This window comes from Bos indicus x Bos taurus, chromosome 4 (assembly GCF_003369695.1).
Source record: "Bos indicus x Bos taurus breed Angus x Brahman F1 hybrid chromosome 4, Bos_hybrid_MaternalHap_v2.0, whole genome shotgun sequence".
Lineage (NCBI taxonomy): Eukaryota > Metazoa > Chordata > Mammalia > Artiodactyla > Bovidae > Bos > Bos indicus x Bos taurus.
This window is the reverse complement of record NC_040079.1, coordinates 25837552-25862096: the sequence shown is the minus strand read 5'-3', so window position 1 is coordinate 25862096 and position 24545 is coordinate 25837552. Positions and strand designations below refer to the sequence as shown.

The 24545-nt window shown below is 36.7% G+C and overlaps 1 protein-coding gene across 5 annotated transcripts in view; it reads left to right on the top strand.

Moving 5' to 3' along the window:
• Positions 1-24545, top strand: part of KLHDC10 (kelch domain containing 10) — a 97079-nt gene that overhangs the window by 18966 nt on the left and 53568 nt on the right. For 4 of the 5 annotated variants that reach the window (XM_027539000.1, XM_027539003.1, XM_027538999.1 and 1 more), the window contains exon 2: positions 16832-16918. The exons of the other annotated variant lie outside the window; for it this stretch is intronic. In XM_027539000.1, coding sequence (XP_027394801.1) covers positions 16832-16918 — 87 coding nt within the window. The remainder of the gene's footprint in view (positions 1-16831; positions 16919-24545) is intronic. 5 annotated transcript variants of the gene reach the window in all.

Genomic DNA, 24545 nt, shown 5'->3' with positions numbered 1-24545 from the left:
CCAATATGCTACTGGAGAAAAATGGAGAAATAACTCCAGAAAGAATGAAGAGACGGAGCTAAAGCAAAAACAGTGCCCAGTTGTGGATGTGACTGGTGATGGAAGTAAAGTCTGATGCTATAAAGAACAATATTGCATACAAACCTGGAATCAAGGTAAATTGAAAGTGGTCAAACAGGAGATGGCAAGAGTAAACATTGACATTTTAGGAATCAGTGAACTAAAAATGGACTGGAATGGATGAATTTAACTCAGATGACCTTTATATCTACTACTGTGGGCAAGAATCCCTTAGAAGAAATGGAATAGCCCTCATAGTCAATGAAAGTCCAAAATGCAGTACTTGGATGCAGTCTCAAAAATGACAGAGTGATCTCTGTTCATTTCCAAGGCAAGCCATTCAATATCACAATAATCCAAGTCTGTGCCCCAACCAGTAATGCTGAAGAAGCTGAAGTTGAATGGTTCTATGAAGACCTACAAGACTTTTTAGAACTAACATACAAAAAAGATGTCCTTTTCATCATAGGGGACTGGAATGCAAAAGTAGGAAGTCAAGAGATACCAGTAATAACAGGCAAATTTGGCCTTGGAGTACAAAATGAAGCAGGGCAAAGGCTAACAGAGTTTTGACAAGAGAACACACTGGTCATAGCAAACACACTCTTCCAACAACACAAGAGAAGACTCTACACATGGACGTCACCAGATGGTCAATACTGAAATCAGATTGATTATGTTCTTTGCAGCCAAAGATGGAGAAGCTCTATACAGTCAGCAAAAACAAGACCGGGACCTGACTATGACTCAGATAATAAACTCCTTATTACAAAATTCAGACTTAAATTGAAGAAAGTAGGGAAAAACCACTAGACAATCCAGGTATGACCTAAATCAATTCCCTTATGATTATACAGTGCAAGTGACAAATAGACTCAAGAGATTAGAGCTGATAGACAGAGTGCCTGAAGAACTGTGGACAGAGGTTCATGACATTGTACAGGAGGCAGTGATCAAGACTATCCCCAAGAAAAAAATGCAAAAAGGTGAAATGGTTGTCTGAGGAGGCCTTACAAATAGCTGTGAAAAGAAGAGAAGCTAAAGGCAAAGGAGAAAAGGAAAGGTATACCAGAGTTCCAGAGAATAGCAAGGAGAGATAAGAAAGCCTTCCTCAGTGATTAATGCAAAGAAATAGAGGAAAACAATAGAATGGGAAAGACTAGAGATCTCTTCAAGAAAATTAGAGATACCAAGGGAGCATTTCTTACAAAGATGGGCAAAATAAAGGACAGAAATGGTATGGATCTAACAGAAGCAGAAGATATTAAGAGGTGGCAAGAATACACAGAAGAACTATACAAAAAAGATCTTCATGACTCAGATAACCACGATGGTGTGATCACCCACCCAGAGCTAGACATCTTGGAATGCCAAGTCAAGTGGGCCTTAGGAAGCATCACTATGAACAAAGCTAGTGGAGGTGATGGAATTCCAGTTGAGCTATTTCAGATCCTAAAAGATGCTGCTGTGAAAGTGCTGCACTCAATATGCCAGCAAATTTGGAAAACTCAGCAGTGGCCACAGGACTGGAAAAGGTCAGTTTTCATTCCAATCCCAGAGAAAGGCAATGGCAGAGAATATTCAAACTACCACACAATTGCACTCATCTCACACGCTAGCAAAGTAATGCCCCAATTCTCCAAGCCAGGCTTCAACAGTATGCAAACCATGAACTTCCAGATGCTCAAGCTGGATTTAGAAAAGGCAGGGACACCAGAGATCAAATTGCTAACATCCATTGGATCTTCAAAAATGCAAGAGAGTTCCAGCAAAACATCTACTTCTGCTTTATTGACTACTTCCAAAGCCTTTGACTGTATGGATCACAACAAACTGAAAAATTCTGAAAGAGATGGGAATACCAGACCACCTGACTTGTCTGCTGAGAAATCTGTATGCAGGTCAAGAAGCAACAGAACTGAACATGGAACAACAGACTGGTTGTTGGAAAGGAAAGGAGTATGTCAAGGCTGTATATTGTCACCCTGCTTATTTAACTTATATGCAGAATATATCATGTGAAATGCCGGGCTGGATGAAGCACAAGCTGGAATCAAGATTGCTGGGAGAAATATCAATTACCTCAGATATGCAGATGACACCACCCTTATGGCAGAAAGCTAAGAAGAACTAAAGAGTCTCTTGATGAAAGTGAAAGAGGACAGTGAGAAAGCTGGCTTAAAGCTCAGCATTCAGAAAACGAAGATCATGGCATCCAGTCCCATCACTTCATGGCAAGTAGATGGGGAAACAATGGAAACAGTGAGAGACTCACTTTTTTGGGTTCCAAAATCACTGCAGATAGTGACTGCAGCCTTGAAATTAAAAGATGCTTGCTCCTTGGAAGAAAAGCTATGACCAATCTAGACAGCATATTAAAAAGCAGAGACATTACTTTGCCATCTGTCTAGTCAAAGCTATGGTTTTTCCAGTGGTCACATATGGATGAGAGAGTTGGACTATAAAGAAAGCTGAGCACTGATGAATTGATCCTTTTGAACTGTGGTGTTGGAGAAGACTCTTGAGAGTCCCTTGGACTGCAAGGAGATCCAACCAGTCCATCCTAAAGGAAATCAGTCCTGAATATTCATTGGAAGGACTGATGCTGAAGCTGAAACTCCAATACTTTGGCCACCTGATGCAAAGAACTGACTCATTGGAGAAGACCCCGATGCTGGGGAAGACTGAAGGCAGGAGGAGAAGGGGATGACAGAGGATGAGATGGTTGAATGGCATCACCGACTCGGTGGACGTGAGTTTGAGCAAGCTCTGAGAGTTGGTGATGGACAGGAAGCCTGGTGTGCAGCAGTCCATGGGGTCGCAAAGTGTTGGATACGACTGAGTGAACTGAACTGAATGTGAATTGGGTACCTTTAAAAGAGGTAATGTCTTTAGCTTTAAATACTATGTATATACAAAGGAAAACATTGAGGAAAGCATTCAGGGAGAAAAATAACTTCTCAAAGCTGTAACAAAATCTTTTCTATTCAGTTTTGATTTTAAGTCCAAAATTTGTGCATTTTTAGAAAGAATACTTCAGTACAAGTGTTCTTGTGAAATGTTACTTTTTGTAATTTTTGTTTCTAAGTAAAGAACAGCTATTTCTGAATATAATGGTTCATGCAAATATCTTACTAGAAATCATGTGTACTTTGGCTGTATTAATATCTGGCATTTTTTTAGTTTTGCATTTAAGATATTGGCTCTCTGCTTATTACATAACAGGATTATTATCAAATTTTCAGGATAGTTTGTTTCTAAATACCAAATTTTAACAGTTTTTTAAAAATCCAATGTTAAAAATTAATTATTTAATGAGTATTTTGTTCTTTTTGGGAAGATTAGTCCACCACAAGCTCTCATTGCCATTGGTCAAGTCTAGATCTTTTCTTGGAAGACACTGCATTTACCAATAGAAAATGGTGACTTGAGAGAAAGCAAAGTTAATTTATATAAAACAGTTGTGTCTTCACTTTCAAAACTGATCACTTTTCTAGTTTTAATCAAGAAACAATGAATAGCAAAAATAATAAATGGCATTTCTGGATACAATTGTTTGACTGTTGGAATTTTTGGATTTCCTTCTCCTTAGGAGTTCCTCAGTTTCACTTGCAGAAATAACATGGACTCTGTCTGTAAGGAGCTACCCATCTTCAGTGTTCCTTAAAGGAGGGAGGTTGCAAAATTTTAGATCAGCAGGCTTTGTCAAAATGATTTGATTTAAAAATCTGTTTTTCATATTTAGTCTCCTAACATCTGTACTCATAGAGTACGTAGTCTTTTTTTTCTCTCTCTTTCTCTCAGAAATGTTTTTTGGGAAAGAGGTTATTCTCTGGAAATTCAAGTTACAGAGTACAAGAAATCCAGGAGCAAGTAAAGACCAAACAGTGTAGTCTAGCTCTTGGGTGAATTATTACTATAAATTTTCATTTCAGTATAATTAGGATTCAGATATGTAGTTGTTAGTAAAGAAACTGATCAGATTGTTTTTTAGGGTTGTAGAAAAATATTCGATATTTTAGCTTAATATGCTTAATACAGATCCTTTTGCTATAGTTTACATTTCTAGACAGGTGCACATCAACACGACATTGTAAATCAACTATACTTCAAAAAAAAAAAAAGCCACATTGACACAGATAACTTAGAGCACAAATGCAGACTCTTTTTTAAATCTTTAAACATAGAAAACAACCTATAAGGAGTAAAAAAAAAGTTTTAAAATGACTTTTAATTTTTCGCTTTTCCCCTCCTCTAAAACGCCTTAGAATCATAAAATATTAAAATTGAAAAAGACCTTGGAAGTCATCTTGCTTTATCTTCTACCCATTGTGGAAATCCTTTTCACAATAGGTCTAATTAAAAAAAAAAAAAATCTCTGTTTAAAGAGATCTTCTTATTTTGATCTCTTCAGTTAATGGGTTGCCTATTTGCAGAGAGCTGTCAGATTATTTGTTGTCTCTAATTGTTACAAAGATTTGCCTTCAATTCAGCTGCAACTTTGAGTTTCTCCCAGTTGTGTTTTCTGGTAGAATACTACCCTTTGAAGACAGTTATAACATTCTGGGTCTAAAGTCTTTTCAGTTGTATCTTCTAGTAGAATATGGAATAAATCCATTCCTTCTTCATTTAGCTACCCTTTGAAAACAATTGTAACTTTCTGGGTCTAAATTCTTTTTGATTTTTTAACTTGGGGGTCTATAAATTCACAAGTCTGTGGATAGTCTTCAGAGGATTGTATCATATGTAAAATTGTGAACATACATGTGCTTTTTTCTGGGAAGAGAGCCATAATTTTTATTAGTCTCAGTGGAACCCAATTCCTTACCAAAGTTAATGTACCAGACCTACTGAAATGGACCTGGTAATCTGGACCTACTGGAATGGACCTGGTAATCTGCTTTTTGTTTTTGTATTTTTTAATAAGCTTGCAATGAGCCATCTAGTCCAGCATCTCAGGAACCATTGTACTGGGTAAGTTCTAAGATTAAAGCCTTTCTGATTCTGTTGAAAATGGTAGAATTTTTAGAGCTTTGGAGATAGTCTAGTATATATATAGTTTGTGATGTGCTTATAGTTATATCCTTCCTATCAAAAGATTAAACTGGTCCAAGAGGGTGGGGTTTTTATTTAAAACTTTATTTCAAAGTCTTGGGAGCCTGTGATGATGTTATTTTAGATTAGAAGTGTTCCTAGAATTTGTGTTTGTTAGATCCTGATATAGTATTTCAATCTAACAGAAGTTTATGAATTACAATACTTTTTGATTAATTTTTAATATGTAAAAATTTTAGCCTCTTTTGTTTTTACTATTTCTAAGGAAGGATAGTATCATTTATGAACACTGGTTTCCAGGCTACCTTTTGGAACAGTTTAATTACAGCTCCCCCTGTGCTCCCTCCCTCCTCTGAAGATAAAACTACTCACCCAGCAAGCCCTTTTTTTTTTTTTTTTCCAGTAAAGTAGTACTTGAATAACTAATAATATAAACTGAAATGACAAAGAATAGCTTAAGATTTGAAGATGTCTCTCAGTGTGCTGTGATTACTTAATTTTTATAGAATAAAAGAAATCTATGATCGGCCTACCTTTTGCTACACGTGTTAGAGGAGTAGTGTCAGAAGAACAAAGAGACTAAAGTGAAAGAAAACAGAAAAATGAAGCACGGCAAGGGAAATGAATATGTTTTAATGACCAGTAGAAATGGCAAACAACAAAAAGGCGAGAACCAGCAATTTTCATTCATTTACCATTTATTTATAGAGTTGGCTTATAAGCAGATACATGTGAAAATGGAATATTTAAAATAAATAAGGAGTGTGGTTAAAAAACAGAAGATACAATATCTGATGTCTGGGGGAGCAAATTGCTGCTTTTGCCTCAATATTGTTAGTTCCCTAAAGATATATTTCCTTTGCATGTATTTGGGAAGTACAGTAGAAACCAGCAAGTAGTCAACAGCTGCTTGCACACTACTTGAAGGCCCCTAAAAGAATCAGAGTGAGCTTCAAGTTGCCAGCACAGTTGTTCCTCACAAATTTTGACTCCTAAAAACCTAAGGGATGGGAATTATTAACAGTTATTCCAGTAGATAGCATGTTCAAAAGCAGAGACATTACTTTGCCAACAAAGGTCTGTCTAGTCAAGGTTATGGTTTTTCCTGTGGTCATGTATGCATGTGAGAGTTGGACTGTGAAGAAGGCTGAGTGCCAAAGAATTGATGCTTTTGAACTGTGGTGTTGGAGAAGACTCTTGAGAGTCCCTTGGACTGCAAGGAGATCCAACCAGTCCATTCTGAAGGAGATCAGCCCTGAGATTTCTTTGGAAGGAATGATGCTAAAGCTGAAACTCCAGTACTTTGGCCACCTCATATGAAGAGTTGACTCATTGGAAAAGACTCTGATGCTGGGAGGGATTGGGGGCAGGAGGAGAAGGGGACGACAGAGGATGAGATGGCTGGATGGCATCACTGACTCGATGGATGTGAGTCTGAGTGAACTCTGGGAGTTGGTGATGGACAGGGAGGCCTGGCGTGCTGCGATTCATGGGTTTGCAAAGAGTCGGACACGACTGAGCAACTGATCTGATCTGATCTGATCTGATTCCAGTAGTTAGGAATAATTTACTATGGTTTTATTCTTAAGTGGCAGTATAATGATACAATTAGCTTTCTTTATCCACGAGTTCCACATCCATGGATTCAGCCAACCTTGGATCCAAAATATTTCGGGAAAATAAAAAATTCGAAATAGCAAACACTGAAACACCTGGAGTAACAGGCAAATTTGGCCTTGGAATACGGACTGAAGCAGGGCAAAGACTAATAGAGTTTTGCCAAGAAAATGCACTGGTCATAACAAACACCCTCTTCCAACAACACAAGAGAAGACTATACATGGACATCACCAGATGGTCAACACCGAAATCAGATTGATTATATTCTTTGCAGCCAAAGATGGAGAAGCTCTATACAGTCAACCAAAACAAGACCAGGAGCTGACTGTGGCTCAGACCATGAACTCCTTGTTGCCAAATTCAGACTTAAATTGAAGGAAGTAGGGAAAACCACTAGACCATTCAGGTATGACCTAAATCAAATCCCTTATGATTATACAGTGGAAGTGAGAAATAGATTTAAGGGCCTAGATCTGATAGATAGTGTGCCTGATGAACTATGGAATGAGCTTCGTGACATTGTACAGGAGACAGGGATCAAGACCATCCCCATGGAAAAGAAATGCAAAAAAGCAAAATGGCTGTCTGGGGAGGCCTTACAAATAGCTGTGAAAAGAAGAGAAGTGAAAAGCAAAGGAGAAAAGGAAAGATATAAGCATCTGAATGCAGAGTTCCAAAGAATAGCAAGAAGAGATAAGAAAGCCTTCTTCAGTGATCAATGCAAAGAAATAGAGGAAAACAACAGAATGGGAAAGACTAGGGATCTCTTCAAGAAAATCAGAGATACCAAAGGAACATTTCATGCAAAGATGGGCTCGATAAAGGACAGAAATGGTATGGACCTAACAGAAGCAGAAGATATTAAGAAGAGATGGCAAGAATACACAGAAGAACTATACAAAAAAGATCTTCACGACCCAGGTAATCACGATGGTGGGATCACTCACCTAGAGCCAGACATCCTGGAATGTGAAGTCAAGTGGGCCTTAGGAAGCATCACTACGAACAAAGCTAGTGGAGGTGATGGAATTCCAGTTGAGCTGTTCCAAATCCTGAAAGATGATGCTGTGAAAGTGCTGCACTCAATATGCCAGCAAATTTGGAAAACTCAGCAGTGGCCACAGGACTGGAAAAGGTCAGTTTTCATTCCAATCCCAAAGAAAGGCAATGCCAAAGAATGCTCAAACTACCGCACAATTGCACTCCTCTCACACGCTAGTAAAGTAATGCTCAAAATTCTCCAGGCCAGGCTTCAGCAATATGTGAACCGTGAACTTCCTGATGTTCAAACTGGCTTTAGAAAAGGCAGAGGAACCAGAGATCAAATTGCCAACATCCGCTGGATCATGGAAAAAGCAAGAGAGTTCCAGAAAAACATCTATTTCTGCTTTATTGACTATGCCAACGCCTTTGACTGTGTGGATCAGAATAAACGGTGGAAAATTCTTCAAGAGATGGGAATACCAGACCACCTGACCTGCCTCTTGAGAAATTTGTATGCAGGTCAGGAAGCAACAGTTAGAACAGGACATGGAACAACAGACTGGCTCCAAATAGGAAAAGGAGTTCGTCAAGGCTATATATTGTCACCCTGTTTATTTAACTTACATGCAGAGTACATCATGAGAAACGCTGGACTGGAGGAAGCACAAGCTGGAATTAAGATTGCTGGGAGAAATATCAATCACCTCAGATATGCAGATGACACCACCCTTATGGCAGAAAGTGAAGAGGAACTAAAAAGCCTCTTGATGAAAGTGAAAGTGGAGAGTGAAAAAGTTGGCTTAAAGCTCAACATTCAGAAAACAAAGATCATGGCATCCGGTCCCATCACTTAATGGGAAATAGATGGGGAAACAGTGGAAACAGTGTCATACTTTACTTTGGGGGGCTCCAAAATCACTGCAGATGGTGACTGCAGCCATGAAATGAAAAGACGCTTACTCCTTGGAAGGAAAGTTATGACCAACCTAGATAGCATATTCAAAAGCAGAGACATTACTTTGCCAACAAAGATTCGTCTAGTCAAGGCTATGGTTTTTCCAGTGGTCATGTATGGATGTGAGAGTTGGACTGTGAAGAAGGCTGAGCACTGAAGAATTGATGCTTTTGAACTGTGGTGTTGGAGAAGACTCTTGAGAGTCCCCTGGACTGCAAGGAGATCCAACCAGTCCATTCTGAAGGAGATCAGCCCTGGGATTTCTTTGGAAGGAATGATGCTACAGCTGAAACTCCAGTACTTTGGCCATCTCATGCAGAGTTGACTCATTGGAAAAGACTCTGATGCTGGGAGGGACTGGGGGCAAGAGAAGAAGGGGACGACAGAGGATGAGATGGCTGGATGGCATCACTGACTCGATGGACGTGAGTCTGAGTGAACTCCAGGAGTTGGTGATGGACAGGGAGGCCTGGCGTGCTGCGATTCATGGGGTCGCAAAGAGTCAGACACGACTGAGCAAGTGATCTGATCTGAATCTGCTTCACTCCCGCAACTATATACAGATAATTTACATTGTATTTACAACTACTTACATAGCATTTACATTGTATTAGGTATTATCAATCTAGAGTGGATTTGAAGTATAGAGGAAGATGTGTGAGTAGGTTATATGCATACTTAAGCCTTAACCATTTTATAGAATAAGGGAGTTGAACATCCTTGGATTTTGGTATCTGTAAGGGGTCCTGGAACCAATCTCCAGTTGAAATTGAGGGATGACTGTATAATGGAGCATCTTGGGAGAGGAGAGTAACTTCTTTAAGGAGTTGGGGGAGTGTATCTTTGGTTGAGAATTACTGCCTCAATATTCATTCATTCATTTAACAAGTATTTATCAAGTGCCTCTATTACACATACTTGTTTTCAGGTGCCAAATTGAATTCAGGTTATGAGCATTATTGACTGCATGGGTTTGAATCCTGGAGTTTTTACTTATTACTTGGCTAAGTGACCTTGGGCAAATTACTTAATCTCTCTGTGTCTTAGTTTCCTCATCTGTAAATTTGGGATCATAATTTTTATCTATCTCTGAGTTGTGGTAAGGACTAAATGAGTTCTTGGAAGAGAATTTTTTTAAGGAATACAGTTATTTTCACACACACACATACAGACATATATACATATACATAATGCATGACCAAACCAGAACACAGTACAGTGTAGCACTGTAACTCATATTTTGGTTTGTATTAATTTATATACTGTTTTGTTTCAAAAAGGATTTGAGGCAGAACCAAAGTCTCTTAAAAAATACTCTGTACCCAGGCAGCACAGCAGAATCGATACAGGTTCAGGTCTTATTTTGAAAGGCAAAGGCAGACATTTTAAAATGAATGTATATACATGCTGCAAATAGAGTGTATACTCAGTACATGTCATTTCTCTCATGTTTAAAAGGAAGTAATTTACTTAACAAATTGGTCACTGTCAGCCCAAAGTATGCCGTGGCACAGGTAGACATAGTTCTGTGAGTACATTAGGAGTAGAGTGCAGGCTGAATTTTAGCTCCCATTTATCCACTTGGCATGGAGTTCTCATGCAGTAACCAGTCTGCACAACCATGCAGTGATTCTGAATACAGTATTAATTTGCTTCTCTTTGGAAATTCGTTATGAATATTAAATTGTATAAAGCAGTAGGACCATATCATCTAAACTAGAATTCTTAGATCGAGTTCTCTGTCAATAGTTCTGATTGTTAAAATATTCATTCTTGTTTCTGATAGGTCATTTTGAATGCAGTCTGCTCCATATCAACATAGTTAGGTTTTTCTTCTTCATTCTGGTTTTTATTTTCCATACTTTTTACCTTGGAATATTGTAAATTTACATGCAGTTGTAAGGAATAATTCAGAGAGATCCATATACCCTTCATCCAGTTTCCCAGATGATAATATCTTATTGCTATCGCATAGTAACAACCAGGAAATTGACATTGATATCAACTTACTTTACTCGGATTTCATTAGTTTTATATGCACTAATTCATGTGTGTGTCTATGCATGTGTTTTGAGTTCTGTGTACTTTTGTCACATGTGTAGATTTTCATGGCTGCCTAGTCAAGGTACGGCACAGATCCATTTACAAGGGCCCCTCAAGTGTAGGCACAGCCACCTTTCCTGGCAAACCTCTGGCACCCCCTAGTCTGTCCTCCATCTCTATATAGTTTCATCATTTCAGTTATGTTATATAAGTGGAATCATGTAACGTCTTTTTTTTCCCATGTATCCTTTTGATGCTGGTTTTTTTTTATTCAGCATAATTCCCTTGAGAGCCATCCAAGTTGTTGCCCCCATCAATAGTAGTTGATTGGTACTAAGTAGTCTGCCATGGCATAGACGGAACCACAGTTTGTTTACCCATTCTGATTCATTGGAAAGTTGGTCAGGTTTTGGCTGTTGTGAATGAACTTTCTGTGAACATTTATGGACAGGTTTTTGTGTAAGCATAAGTTATTTTTTTTTCTCCCAGTTTGCTTGGTGTTGAATTTTATCAAATGCTTTTTCTGCATTTATTGAGATGATGGTATAGTTTTTCCTCTTTATTCTGTTTTTTGTGGTGAATTATACTGATTTTTGAATTTTTTATCAGTCTCATTTTGGGGACAAATTTCACTTAATCATGATGTTATCCTTTCTATGTAATTTTGATTTGATAATATTTTGTTTAGAATTTTTGTGCCTGTGTTTCTAAAAGATGTTGACCTGTAATGATTTTTAATATCTTTATCAGACTTTGATATGATGGTTCTACTAGTCTTATAAATGAGAAGATTCTCTATTCTCTGTAAGCATTTGTGTCTGCCTTAAATGTTTGGAATGATGCCATCTTAAAGTCTTTACATAATACTTAAGTTTATATTTTCTATCAATATCTATATTAGTCACCCTCTGTATCTTTTTTTTTTAACCATTCATGAACTTACCCTTCTCCCAACCCTTCTTTTTACCCTTACAATTATTTGTCAATATCACCTGAGAGTACACTTGTGAATGTTAGTAAGCTTTTGTTTTACTAAAACACTTATTCAGTAAGTCAGCACTTCTCTGCTTACTCTTTTCTTTTACTTTGATGATGATTATTGAATTTTTAAAAAATTCTAGATATATATCTCTGAGTAATTCTTTCACCAGAATTCTTGAGAGAAGCAAAAATTTTGTGTCTTTGTGCATTCAAAAATGTCTTGGGAGGGACTTCCCTGGTGGTCCAGTGGTTAAACCTCCATGTTTCCTTTGCATGTGTCATGGGTTTGATCCCTGGTTGGGGAACTAGGATCCCATGAGGTATGCAGTACAGCCAAAAAATAATAATAAAAAAATTTTAAGAATGTCTTAATTTCACTCTCATAATTGACTGAGAGTTTGAGTTGATACAGATTTCTCATTTTAAAAGTATATCTAGTTGTCCCAGGACCATTTGTTGAAAAGATTATGCTTTTCTCATTGAGTAATCTTGTCACCCTTGTCAAGTCAATTGACCAGATGTATATGGATTTACTTGTAGACTCTTTAATTCTGTCCCATTAATACACATGTCCATCCTTATGCCAGTACTACAGTTTTGAATACTATGTCTTTGCAGTAAGCTTTGACTCCAGAAGTATAAGTCTTCCAGTTCAGTTCTTTTTCAAGATTATTTTGGTTTTATGAGTTCCTTGTTTTTCCATATGAAGTTTCATATTAGCTTGTCTGTTTCTGCAAAAAAAAGCAGGTGGAATTTTTATAATAATTGCTCAATTCCCTTTTATATCTTATTAAAATGCTTCCCACCTCTTTTTCCTTTTATACTGTATTCAGGTGAATTTCTTTGGCTCCATCTTTTAACTAGTAATTTAATTCGTTCTTTTTTTTCATCCTTAATTTTTTTGTTAGTTAAATGATCAAAATTTAATTTCTAAAAGTTCCAATTTATTTCTTCTTAAATAAATGTATTCAGTTCAGTTCAGTCGCTCAGTCGTGTCCGACTCTTTGCGATCCCTTGAATCGCAGCACGCCAGGCCTCCCTGTCCATCACCAACTCCCGGAGTTCACTCAGACTCACGTCCATCGAGTCAGTGATGCCATCCAGCCATCTCATCCTCTGTCTTCCCCTTCTCCTCCTGCCCCCAATCTCTCCCAGCATCAGAGTCTTTTCCAATGAGTCAACTCTTCGCATGAGGCGGCCAAAGTACTGGAATTTCAGCTTTAGCATCATTCCTTCCAAAGAAATCCCAATATTACTGTCTGGTATATCTCAGGATAGTAATTGTACCTAATCTAAGGTCTTACTCTATTTAATTTGTTAGCTCTCTTTCTTTGGGTGTGAGTTCTTTTTGTAACATTAATAACTTTTTCATGTTTGGGTCTTGGTTTTGTGCTCACTCATCTTTATTTGATAGTCCTGGTTAGCCTTCCTGTGAATGTTAGATCTGTTTACTGCAGCAAGTCTCCACTGACTGTGGGTAGAGATGGACTATGCAATTGCCAGTCTTCTCTAATGTCTGTCCCCTTTTTCCTAGGATTTAATATCCACTCAAAGCTCTGTCCTGTCTTTTTTTTTTTATCTTTAAACTTTATTGTATTGGTTCTGCCATATATCGAAATGAATCCTCCACAGGCATACATGTGTTCCCCATCCTGAACCCTCCTCCCTCCTGTCCTGTCTTTTTGATCCAAGTGTTTATATACTCATTGTTCCTACCTGGGGAGTGACACCTTTCTAGTTTGATGCCATTGTTCTTATCTGGAAGCAACGACTCCTAACCAGTTATGCTGAAATTCTGTAAATTATTTCTGTTCTTTCTGCTTTCACCTCTGGGCTTATTTAGTTAACTCTAAGGGCTGTTCAGATCACTTGCAATAGCCTTCTACTCTGGGTGTGTAGGACTGTGATAAACCTCCTTTAAGCTGATTCTATCAGCTTTTCATTTTTCAGTGATTGACTAAGACCATTTCTTGCTCTTTTTTGATTATATATTTTTTAAATGGCTTTTGTGTTATTTGTGAGGTTTTGGGGAGAGGGGAGTTGCTTGCAGTGTGCTCAGCCTACTGTCTTGATTATTGATGACTACATCATATTTATAGTGTAATAAATAAACAGGAAAAACTTAAAAGCTAGCCAAAAATAAAATCTTGATGAAATGATTGGAAAATTATGGTTTTTGTTTCGAAGAGTAGAAGCAATCACAAATGAAGATTGACACTCAAATATATAAAAATTAAAGCTTCAATAAACAAAATTTCAGGAATATGTTTACTTGAAATTGGAAAGATATATTTGGTATGTTGCTGGTTTCTCATTTTATCAGCTCTTTGGCTAAAGGAAGAAAACAAGGCTTCTGAAGTTAGTGCCTACTTCGCCTGAATAACCCTCTGCAGAGTCAATATTAGCCCGTGCCTTTGACAGACTTATGTTGGTTGCTGACAGAGAAGCAGGCCAAAGATGTATGACAAATTCTGAAAAAACATCAAAAAGCATTTTTGATTACAACTTTGGTTCAGTAATTTTCAGTATTACTCCCTCACTGTTATCTAAATTTGTTTTATATTTTTCCACTATAAAATAATGTATGTCTTAGAATTTTGGGATAATATAAAAGGAGTGATAATCCTCAACCTGAATCATAACCGCTGTTAGCACTTTGATATGTTTCTTTATAGTATTTTCTTATCATAGCTTCAAAAAAATTAGTAATATGGTATTGTTTTTCTTCCCGTCCAAAAGTAATACCTACTCAGTGAGAAAGCTTGGAAAATAGAGACAGCACTAGGAAAAGAAAACAAAATTGCTCTTAATAACTGCCCAAAGATAACCACAATTAAAATCTGATGTATATCCTGCCTGAATTTTTCATGACTATATATACTTTTTTCTTTGTTAATATGGTATAATACGCTACTGCTATTTTGTACCTGTACTTTCATTTGCAATATATTGTGAATGTCTTCTCATGTTAGTAAATACTCTTGTGTGTATTTTTTAGTGGTGTGTAGAATGTGAATATATTTAAGTATGTTTACTTAGCATACTTAACCATTTCCCTATGATTGGACTCTGAAAGTGTTTCAGATTTTTTACCATTATAAATAATACCGTAGTATCTTTGTCCATACGTCTTTCCATGCATCTATGATTGTTTCTTTAGGAATAAATTCCTAGAAGTGGAATAGCTGGGTCAAAGGGTATGTACATTTCAATGCTTTTGATACATAAAGATGTCAAATTTTAAGCTAATCGCTTGTTATATTTTGTCTCGTATTGCTAATTGTTTTATGTGTTTGTCTTGTCTCCCTAATTAGAATATAAGCTCCTTGAGGGCAAGGGAAGTTTCTTATGCATCTTATGTATCCTTTGATAGTGTGGTTTTACAATGTTGGACTTATGAGTGATCGACAAGTATTGTATTGATTAAAAGCTGTGGTTTTCCAATTTTTGGATGCCATAAACCTATAAATTAAAAAACATATATCTATTTGGGGATACAAACAGGCTTGCAAAATTTCTATTTTTCTAAGAAAGAATATTAAAAAACAAAATCAGCTACCATTTTTTATCACCTTCATCTCACAAAAGAATATTTAATAACAGAAGTTTCTAATTTCTGAAAAAAAGAATAGACTTTTAAATGGAACATTTTAGCATTTAAAAAACTTACTGCCTTGTCCATATTTTTCTTATTTTGTGTTGTACTAGTAAATCTTTACCTTAGCCTAGCAGTGGTCCATAGGCCAACATTTGGGAACTGCTGATTTAAAAGACTTAGAGGACTAACAGATAAACTCTTTGCAAAATAAATAATTCTTTCCTTTGCCCACAAGTCTCTCTCCTCCACAATATTAAGTATACATGTACAGGTAATGCCATTTCATTACACAGAATTTGTGTATCTCTACGTACAAGTACTACATCTAAGATATTTCCAGTTGCCAAAATAAAAAACTATATGCTTTCTAAGGAATTTGAGACAGGTTAAGTGTGATGTAGTAGAAAGAAGGCACGTATTAGGAGTCAGACTGCCCAGACTTGACTCCTGGCTTTGGCATTAAGTCACTTAATTTTTTTTTTTTTAGCTTCCTTACTTATAAATTAAGATGATAATATCTTCCTTGAAGTGTTTTTATTGCCCCTGTTAATAGCAGTTACCTCAGTGTAATGTAATTATTTGTTTAGGCATCTGCCTTCCTCAGAAGACCATGAGTTCTTGAGGCTAGGAGTCATATCGTCCTCTGGCCTGGGGCTCACAGCAGAGCAGGTGCTTAATGAAATGACTGTTGAAACCGTACAGGCTTATTGTGAGGATCAAATGAGATAACGTGTATAGAAGCTCTTTGTAACTTTAAATTCAATACCAATGTTAATTGTTTTTATTGCCTATAAGAGCTGTCTTTGGGAGCTATCAGCACTTTGAGAAGAGACAAAATTATCCCATTAACACTTTGCATTTTTCTTCTATATTATAAGAACAAGTTTTAATTGGGATTAATGTGCAGTTAATTTGCTTCCTGTGAAGACAGAAAAATTTCCTTATTTTTCTCCCCCCACTGGGGAATTGTCAAATGTTAAATGTTTGTTTTATTCGTTTGCTATCATAAAATTTTAATTTAGCGAGATCAGCTTATTTAATATTTAAAGAATGATGCCCATTGCTTTATCCTGTTAACCATAAAACTGATAAAAGAATTAACACCAAACCCAGAAGAGAACAGGAGCCTACGTTATATCAAATTAGTTTTAGTAAGAGCTCCCTTTTTAACATTCACTGACTTTTAAAAATGTCATCGTTTCTGATCTGTTTATAAAGCTCCTGGTAAATTTTTGCCACAAGATGGCATTGGTGATTATTGAATGCATGTTCTATTGAACCAGAATTTTGAAAAATGGTGCACATAATTGTTCATATTCTTTTGGGGATGAATTGAAAACCTTCATCACTGCTTATATATTAATTTGATTTTGTTTTGACTTTCAAAACAGGGTTAAATGCTACCTTACATCATTTCTTTCTGTATTCAAGTATTGTTTTGTTTCCTGTTTTTCTGTCTTTATAACTGCAGTTGCTATGTATTATTTGCCATGTGTTGTATGTGTCTGACTTATTGCTGATAATTGTGGTAACAGGTAAGAAGAAAATACGATGGGACCCAGTTAGGAGGCGCTTCATTCAGTCCTGTCCCATCATAAGGATCCCTAACAGGTTTTTGAGAGGTGGGTGATAACTAGCAAGAGATCTGTGCTTCATATGGGTTAAAGGGAGCTTTGAATTTTCTAAACTCAAAACTCTGGTTTTTAAAAATTGTCTGAACAGCTAAAATTGGATTAAGGGAAGTCTAGAATTTTAATTTTAAACCTGTATTTCATATTGAGCACTGTTGGAACTGTAATTATAAATTTTGGGAAGTTAGAATTACTTCATGTGTATTAGATGGTAGAAATAAATCATCTCACTATCAGTATTATTCCCTTGTAAGTATATTAAAAAGAACTTTGAATAATTTATAAAATAAGGGTATGGGAAATGCTTTTCTAATATGATTTTAAGGAAGAAATAAAATTTATATGACTGTAAATTTGTATGTCAGAAGCCATTAATAAGATAAAAGGGAGAAATATTTGTAACAAATGGTTAGTATCATGAATATATAAAGAGCTCTTACAAATTAATAGTTTAAAAACAAATACCCATTGGAAAAATAGGCAAAAGAACATGAACAATTAATAAAAAATAATAAAAAGCTCAATAAATATGAGATGTTTATTTTCACTATTGTTATAAACATAACTGAAATAATAAGATTTTTTGCCTATTAGGTCAGCAAAGACTAAAAATAAGAGTACTCAGTGTTGCAATGGTATGGGGAAGTCCAAACTCATATACTGAAGGAAGTATAAATTTAATACCGCCTTTCTGGATTTAATTTGGCAGTATGTATCAAAAGCCTTAAAAATGTTAACATCCTTTGACCTAGTAACCTTACTTTTAGGTTTCATTCTTTCTGTTTTTCTTTTTTTTTTTTTCAATAAAACATATTCCTACTGAAAAAAAGAAAATCTCAGAAGAGGGTTGAAAACTCTGGTTCACACTATTTTTCTAGATATAACAAATTGTCAGACAGGCATTCTTAATATTATAATTTAGACCTTATTTAAAAGCCAATTTATCTAATTTTGACTGAAGAGATTATTTTTTTTTAAAGTCTAGAAAAAAGTCCTGCAGCAGCTAAAGACATTTCCTATATCTAGTGCCTAATCTATTTTTAGCAGCCAAGCTCCAGATGATGAAAAAATAAATAGGTCAAGATAAGATACAGAGAGTGCTATGCTACCTTTTTTAAAAATTCTCTTTTTCTTTTCTTTTATTTTTTGGCTGCACCGCATGGCTTGTGGGATTTTAGTTCCCTGACCAGGGATTGAACCTGGGCCGTGGAAGTGAAGGCACCTAGTCATAACCACCGGACCACCAGGGAATTCCTGCTATGCTACCTTCTAGCAAAAATAATTTTATTAATAGAAACTAAGAGATAATTTTAGTGTTATGTGACCAAAAAAAAAAAAAAAAAAAAAACCACTGTGTACACGTGGCCAAGCAGTACATCTAATTCTATAACATGATTTTTCTTTTTCCTATTTAAAAGATTAAAATGCTAATTTATTGATTTATAATGAGAAAGCTAACTTAGGCTGACTAAACAAGTATAATTAAGCAATTGTGTAATTAGGATATAAAATTCAATATATCAATTTTGTATAAACATAAAAAAAGGAAATGGTGAAATAACATTTTGTCTGGTTGGTGGGATTTTGTTTTCTTTTGTTTATGCTCTGTTTTTCAATGTTTTAATCATGGAAAAAAGAGATTAGTACAGGTAAGTTTCATACCTTTGGTTATTTTTGTAAGCCCTAAATCGCCTCAAAAAATGGCTGAGGAAGATGGACTGACTGTGCTGAGAAGAGTGAGGTGGGACTAAACTCAGCACCAGCAACATCAGGACCCCCAGTGGCCGCCACTGACCCAGGGGCCTTGTCTTACTTCTCACCTTTGACCTGTTTGTAGTGTTTGATCTGTTGACCACCTGCACCTTCTTAAATTTTTCTCTCTTTTTGGGTTATACCTTGATGTACAATCTGAGATGTTTTCTTCCAACCTCTTTGATTGTTCATTCCGTTTCCTATACTAGCTTTTTTTCTTCCTGCTTACTAAAGACGGGTATTACTCCAACATTCTGTCCTCTCCATTATCTCCTCCTGTTATCTCATCAGATTTCACAGACTTAACTAACCTTGTTCGTTCATTCATGCTTTCATTCTTTCAGTATTTTTTGATTGCCTCCTGAGTAACAGGCTCTATGCTAGCTCAATAATCTAGATACTAGAGAAGCAGGTAAAGAAGTAATTACAGAATAATTTGAACATATAATTCTTTGTGGTAAATGTCCTGATGAGGTAGTGGGAGTGTGGGAGTGCAAGAAGAGGTACCTGACTCAACATGTGGGAAGGACAGAGGAAGGGAAGTCATCAGGATGCCTTTTCAGAAGAGATAACACTGAGTAGTCTGAGTAGGTGTTAACAGGGCAGAGTTGGAACGTCTCACATGGGGACCAAGCAGCTTGAGTAAAGGCAGTTAGGTGGAACAGAGTATGGCCTTTCAGAGGAACTGTAGGAAGTTCAGCAGAGTGGGAAAGAGTGCGATAGAAGAAGCTGGAGAGGGTCCAGATCAAGTCGGGCACTGTCCCCAGCAAGTTTTTAGGATCAGTTTATTTAACTAGCAAAGAGATTTAATTGGAAGACCAGTTACAAGGTTGTTAGAGTTATCAAGGTGAGAAATGATGGAGACTACAACTAAGGTAGTTACATATAGTAGGACTAGAGAGTACGTAATCAATTTAAAATGTAATGAGGTGGAATTAGATGAGACTCGGTGACCACTTGAAGAGGAGGAGGGAAAAGCCAAGAAAGCTTCAGCTTTCTGTGTGGACCATTTTCTCTTTACAGGTGTTGTATTAGATGGATGGAAGGGCAGGTTGAGGGAAAAGATAATAAATTCAGTTTAAACTCCCCAAACCAACAATAGCATGTCCTTGGACACTCAGTCTAAGAGTTATTTCTAGGGAAGCCTCTTTGGAAGCCTGCCTCTTTGTTTTGATCGCACCCTCTGTGTACCTGCCTGTATCATAATACTTAGCACACTGAATTAGAGTCATGTGTTTACTTGTTGTGTGCCTGCCTTAGACTGTAAGCTCTGTGAGGGCAGGGACAGTGGAGCACTGCCTTTCGTTTCTTTATCTCCAGTTTGTAGCACGGTGCATGTGGTAGGTGTATCACATGTATTTGAGTTGAATTTGTTATTTGTGAAGCTGCTGTCAGGAGAATAGGATGGGACTAAAATTTTAGTACATTTTTTACTTCCTTCTGGTGATAGTGACAGCAAACTAATGAGTTGCTGAGAATATGAAAATGCAGTTTAGTGTTTCCTTAGTTTTTTTTTAAGTTATCTATAGTCTTGAAATTGCCACTTTTAAGCCTCTCATTTTGGGACTCCTACACATTACCTCTTTTGATTCTGATTAAACAGTTTCATAGTACTCATTTTCTGTCACTAGATTCCTTCACTAGATCCTGTATCTTTTCTAATTATTTTCTGTGTAAAAAGTAGTGTGAAAACAATATCAGTGTAGTGAAGACAGCGTGTTTTCATTGCAAAATGATGGTTTGATTATACCCATTTCCTCTCCCATACTTCTCATAGATCACTGAAAATTACAAAACAGACATATAAAAAAGAATGAATCATAATTGTATTGAACAACAGTAAAGGGAGGCTTTGAAACCAGATTACCCATGTCTGAATCCAGGCTCTGGCACTTACCAACTATGTGACTTTGGGCAAGTTGCTTATTCTTTTTTTTTTTTTTAACCTCAATTTCCTCATCTGCAAAATTAGGATGATGATAATGATACCAGCTTCGTAGGGTTGCTGTGAGTATCAAGAGAGGTAACATGTGCAAAGCACTCAAGAGCTTTTATGTTCAGCCAGTATTGACTTAATGTTAGCTGCTGTCATTCTTGCTATTGTTATAATACCAGAAAATTGGTGGAATTTCAGGGTAATAGAAAACAGTTGGAATTATAATGATTGAGAAACCAGAACAGAATAAAATGCAACCCCAAGTAGGTACTCCCGCTGCATGCTGAAAGAGAATTTCTTAATGGAACTTCTTTCCTGAAACTCTAAGCCTAGAATCAGCAGGTGTAGGAGGAAGGAGAAGGTTGGGGAAAAATGGAACATCAGGGCAAATAATTAAGAGACTGCCTTCAAAACTCTTATTTCCTCTACTTCTTCTGTCCCTCCCTGGCAATGGCTTTGTTGTTGTTGTTGTTTGTCACATCCAACTCTTTGCCACCCCGTGGACTATAGCCTGCCAGGTTCTTCTGTCCATGGGATTTCCCAAGAAAAAAATACTGGAGTGGGTTGCCATTTCCTTTTCCAGGGGACCTTCCCCTCCCTGGGATCAAACCTGCACCTCCTGCATTGGCAGGCAGATTCTTTACCTTTGAGCCAGCAGGGAAGAGCAGTGGCTTTTGCTCTGAGGACAGTTCTTCAAGCAAAGTAGGGGATTTGTTGGAGGGAGGGTTGAGCAGACAGTGGACCTGGGATTGGAGAGTGTGAACGCAAAGCAGAGCTTTAGGTAGTGGATCTCCACAACAGATTGGATGAGGTGGATGAAATGTGGGAGAAGAAGAAAGTGAGCACCACTGAAGACTGAGGTATGTTAAATGACTGTACCATCAAAATACAGCCTTCCTTATTTTGGAAAAACGGAGGTTTTTCTCCACTTCTAAAGAGAAACCTGTCTGTGAGTATACCATATTCCTGCAGAGACCCACAGTCAAACATATCTCCCATTTGGAAGTTTGGAGACAGAGTAATACAGCTGTGGAGGAAATCTGTTATTTTGAAGAGCAGACTCATTGGAAAAGACCCTGATGCTGAGAAAGATGTAGAAGGCAAAAGGAGAAGGGGCTGGCAGAGGATGAGATGGGTAGATAGCATCACCAACTCAATGGACATGAATTTGAGCAAAGGGGGAAATAGTAGAGGGCAGAGGAACCTGGAGTGCTGCTGAACCTGGGATGCTCAGTTGGGTCGCAAAGAGTCGGACACTACTGAGTGACTGGACGACAACAACAAAACTTGGAAAAAGATTAGTAAGCTGAATAAATGAAACAGCTGACTATGGAAATAGAGATACCGAGGAAACAGAATGGAACTTGAGGAAGTTCTGATCACAGCAGGTTCCCTCAGAGTCAAGAGAAAATTAAGGAGTGGTTAAAGAATTAGTTCCAATTGAAATTTGCTGAAATAAAATGCAGTTAGTTAAATAGTACACAGCTGCTGCTGCTGCTAAGTCACTTCAGTTGTGTCTGATTCTGTGCGGCCCCATAGACGGCAGCCCACCAGGCTCCCCCATCCCTGGGATTCTCCAGGCAAGAATACTGGAGTGGGTTGCCATTTCCTTCTCCAATGCATGAAAGTGAAAAGTGAAAGTGAGGTCGCTCAGTCGTGTCCAACTCAAATAGTACACAGACTTAAGACCAATTTTTACAAAACTAAAGTAGGGGAAATTTACAGACCATAAAGCAACAGGACAAAAAGAGAAAGTACAAAAGGAAAATTACGCTATTAGGATAGATCTAAGTGATCCGGTATCCATTTTATAAGGGTACATATGGAAAGACAGTGAAAGAGAAAATTAAAGACTATTTCCCTATGCTGAAGAAAGACTGAATTTTCAAGTATAAAGAGCCCACCAGGGAACAAGCTAGAGAAATGTAAAAGCAAAAAGCATCTATCTGTACATTACTGAACTACTTATGATTCCAAAGATGGAAAACAGGCTACCTAGAAAGACTCAAGACTAAGAATCAGATTGGTTTTGGATATAAGATAGTTTCTAGAAAATAAGTGCCTTCAGTGTTCTGAGGCAAAATTATTTTGAACACAGAACTGTACCTAGCCTCACTAATATTTGAATGTTTAAATAGGGGTCAAAATAAATAAGGACTCTGAAAATATGTGAACACACCTTTTTTGAGAAAATTACTTGAGATATTCCCACTAAAATGGAAAACAAATCCAAGAAAGAGGAAAATTTGGACACAAGAAGTGGTGATGTGCAAAAAACACAGTAAAACTTTAGAGTTACATTGAAATACAGGAACTGTGAAGGATGGTATAATTGATAACAAAGATTTCTAAATACACAGAATAATGATAAAAAATATATATGTGTGTGTGTGTATATATATATATATATATGAAATATTTCCTAACATTTCAGATGATTTAAATAAACTAGGGAGAAAGTAAAACTGCTAAAGATCTTATAATTTTTTGTTTTAGGATTTATAGGTATGATGTATGCTTATTAAAATTAAAATAATACGGAAATATATAGGGTGAAAAATGAATGTCCTTATCTCAAGCATATATAACAAATCAGAAAAAGACATCTCAGTACAAGAATGTATAAAAGGCTTGAGCAGACACTTCCTAAAAGGATTAATCCAGTTGGCCAGTAAACAAGAAAAGGTGCTCTACCTCATTAGTAATGAGATAAATGCATATTAAAACCATGGTGAACTAGGTCTACAAGAATTGCTAAATTAAAAAGACTGAAGACATTAATACTAAATAATTTGTAAATAGGCCTTATCTAGTAAAGATTTTCATAGCTTATGACTTCAGAAATTCCATTTCTGCATTTACAGCCAACAAATACAGGTCTCTCTACACCTGAAAACATGTACAAAAGTGTTTATAGCTACATTAAGAACCACTGATTTGAACAAGCCAAATGTCCATTCACGCAACATAGACTGGGTAAATTGTTGTATGTATTCATACAAAGACATACACTATTTGGCAGTGGAAATGAACAGACCACCTCTAAGCCCAGCAACATGGATGAATCTCAGAAACACAATAGTGAATGAAAGATCCAAGAAAGAAAACATACTGTATTATTCTATACAAATACACTGTAAAACTAGGCCAAAATAAACAGGACTGTTTAGAGGTGCATACTTAGGTATAATCAGGCTGTTAAAGCAAGTTTTATGATTGCTATAAAATATTAGGAAATAGGTTTTCTCTAAAAGTGAAGCCAGTGGGATGGAGAGAGTTGTAATCAAAAGGGGCAGGTAAGGGGGGCATCTGTGTGCTGGCAATATTCTATTTTTGGACCTAGATGATGGTTCCATGTTATCTTTCTGATAAATTTGTTAAACCGCTGCTGCTGCTGCTAAGTCACTTCAGTCGTGTCCGACTCTGTGCAACCCCATAGACGGCAGCCCACCAGGCTCCCCTGTCCCAGGATTCTCCAGGCAAGAACACTGGAGTGGGTTGCCATTTCTATACATTTATAATTATGTATGTCTTATATTTGACATATCTATACATGTCTTATATTTCACAATAAAAGAACTTAAAAAAGCAAGATGCCATTTCACATCTTTACTCCTCACCTTATTCCCCTTCCCAGAAGTAACCACTGTTAATAGCCAAGTTTCTTTCCAGGCCTCGTTTACTCTTAGTATTGTTAGAGAAATACAAATTTATGGGTTTTTAAAGAATATTAGGGGATAATAGTATGTAGCTCTCCTGAGGAAAAAAAGAAACCTTGATTATTTTAGTAAGATTAGGTAAGTGGGAAAATGAAACAATAAGAATGACAGATTTTTTAAAAACTGTGTGTGTGTGTGTATATATATATATGTATGTATATATGTATATAAGATGGCAGGGATAATATAAAGAAAATCAAGATCAAATTGG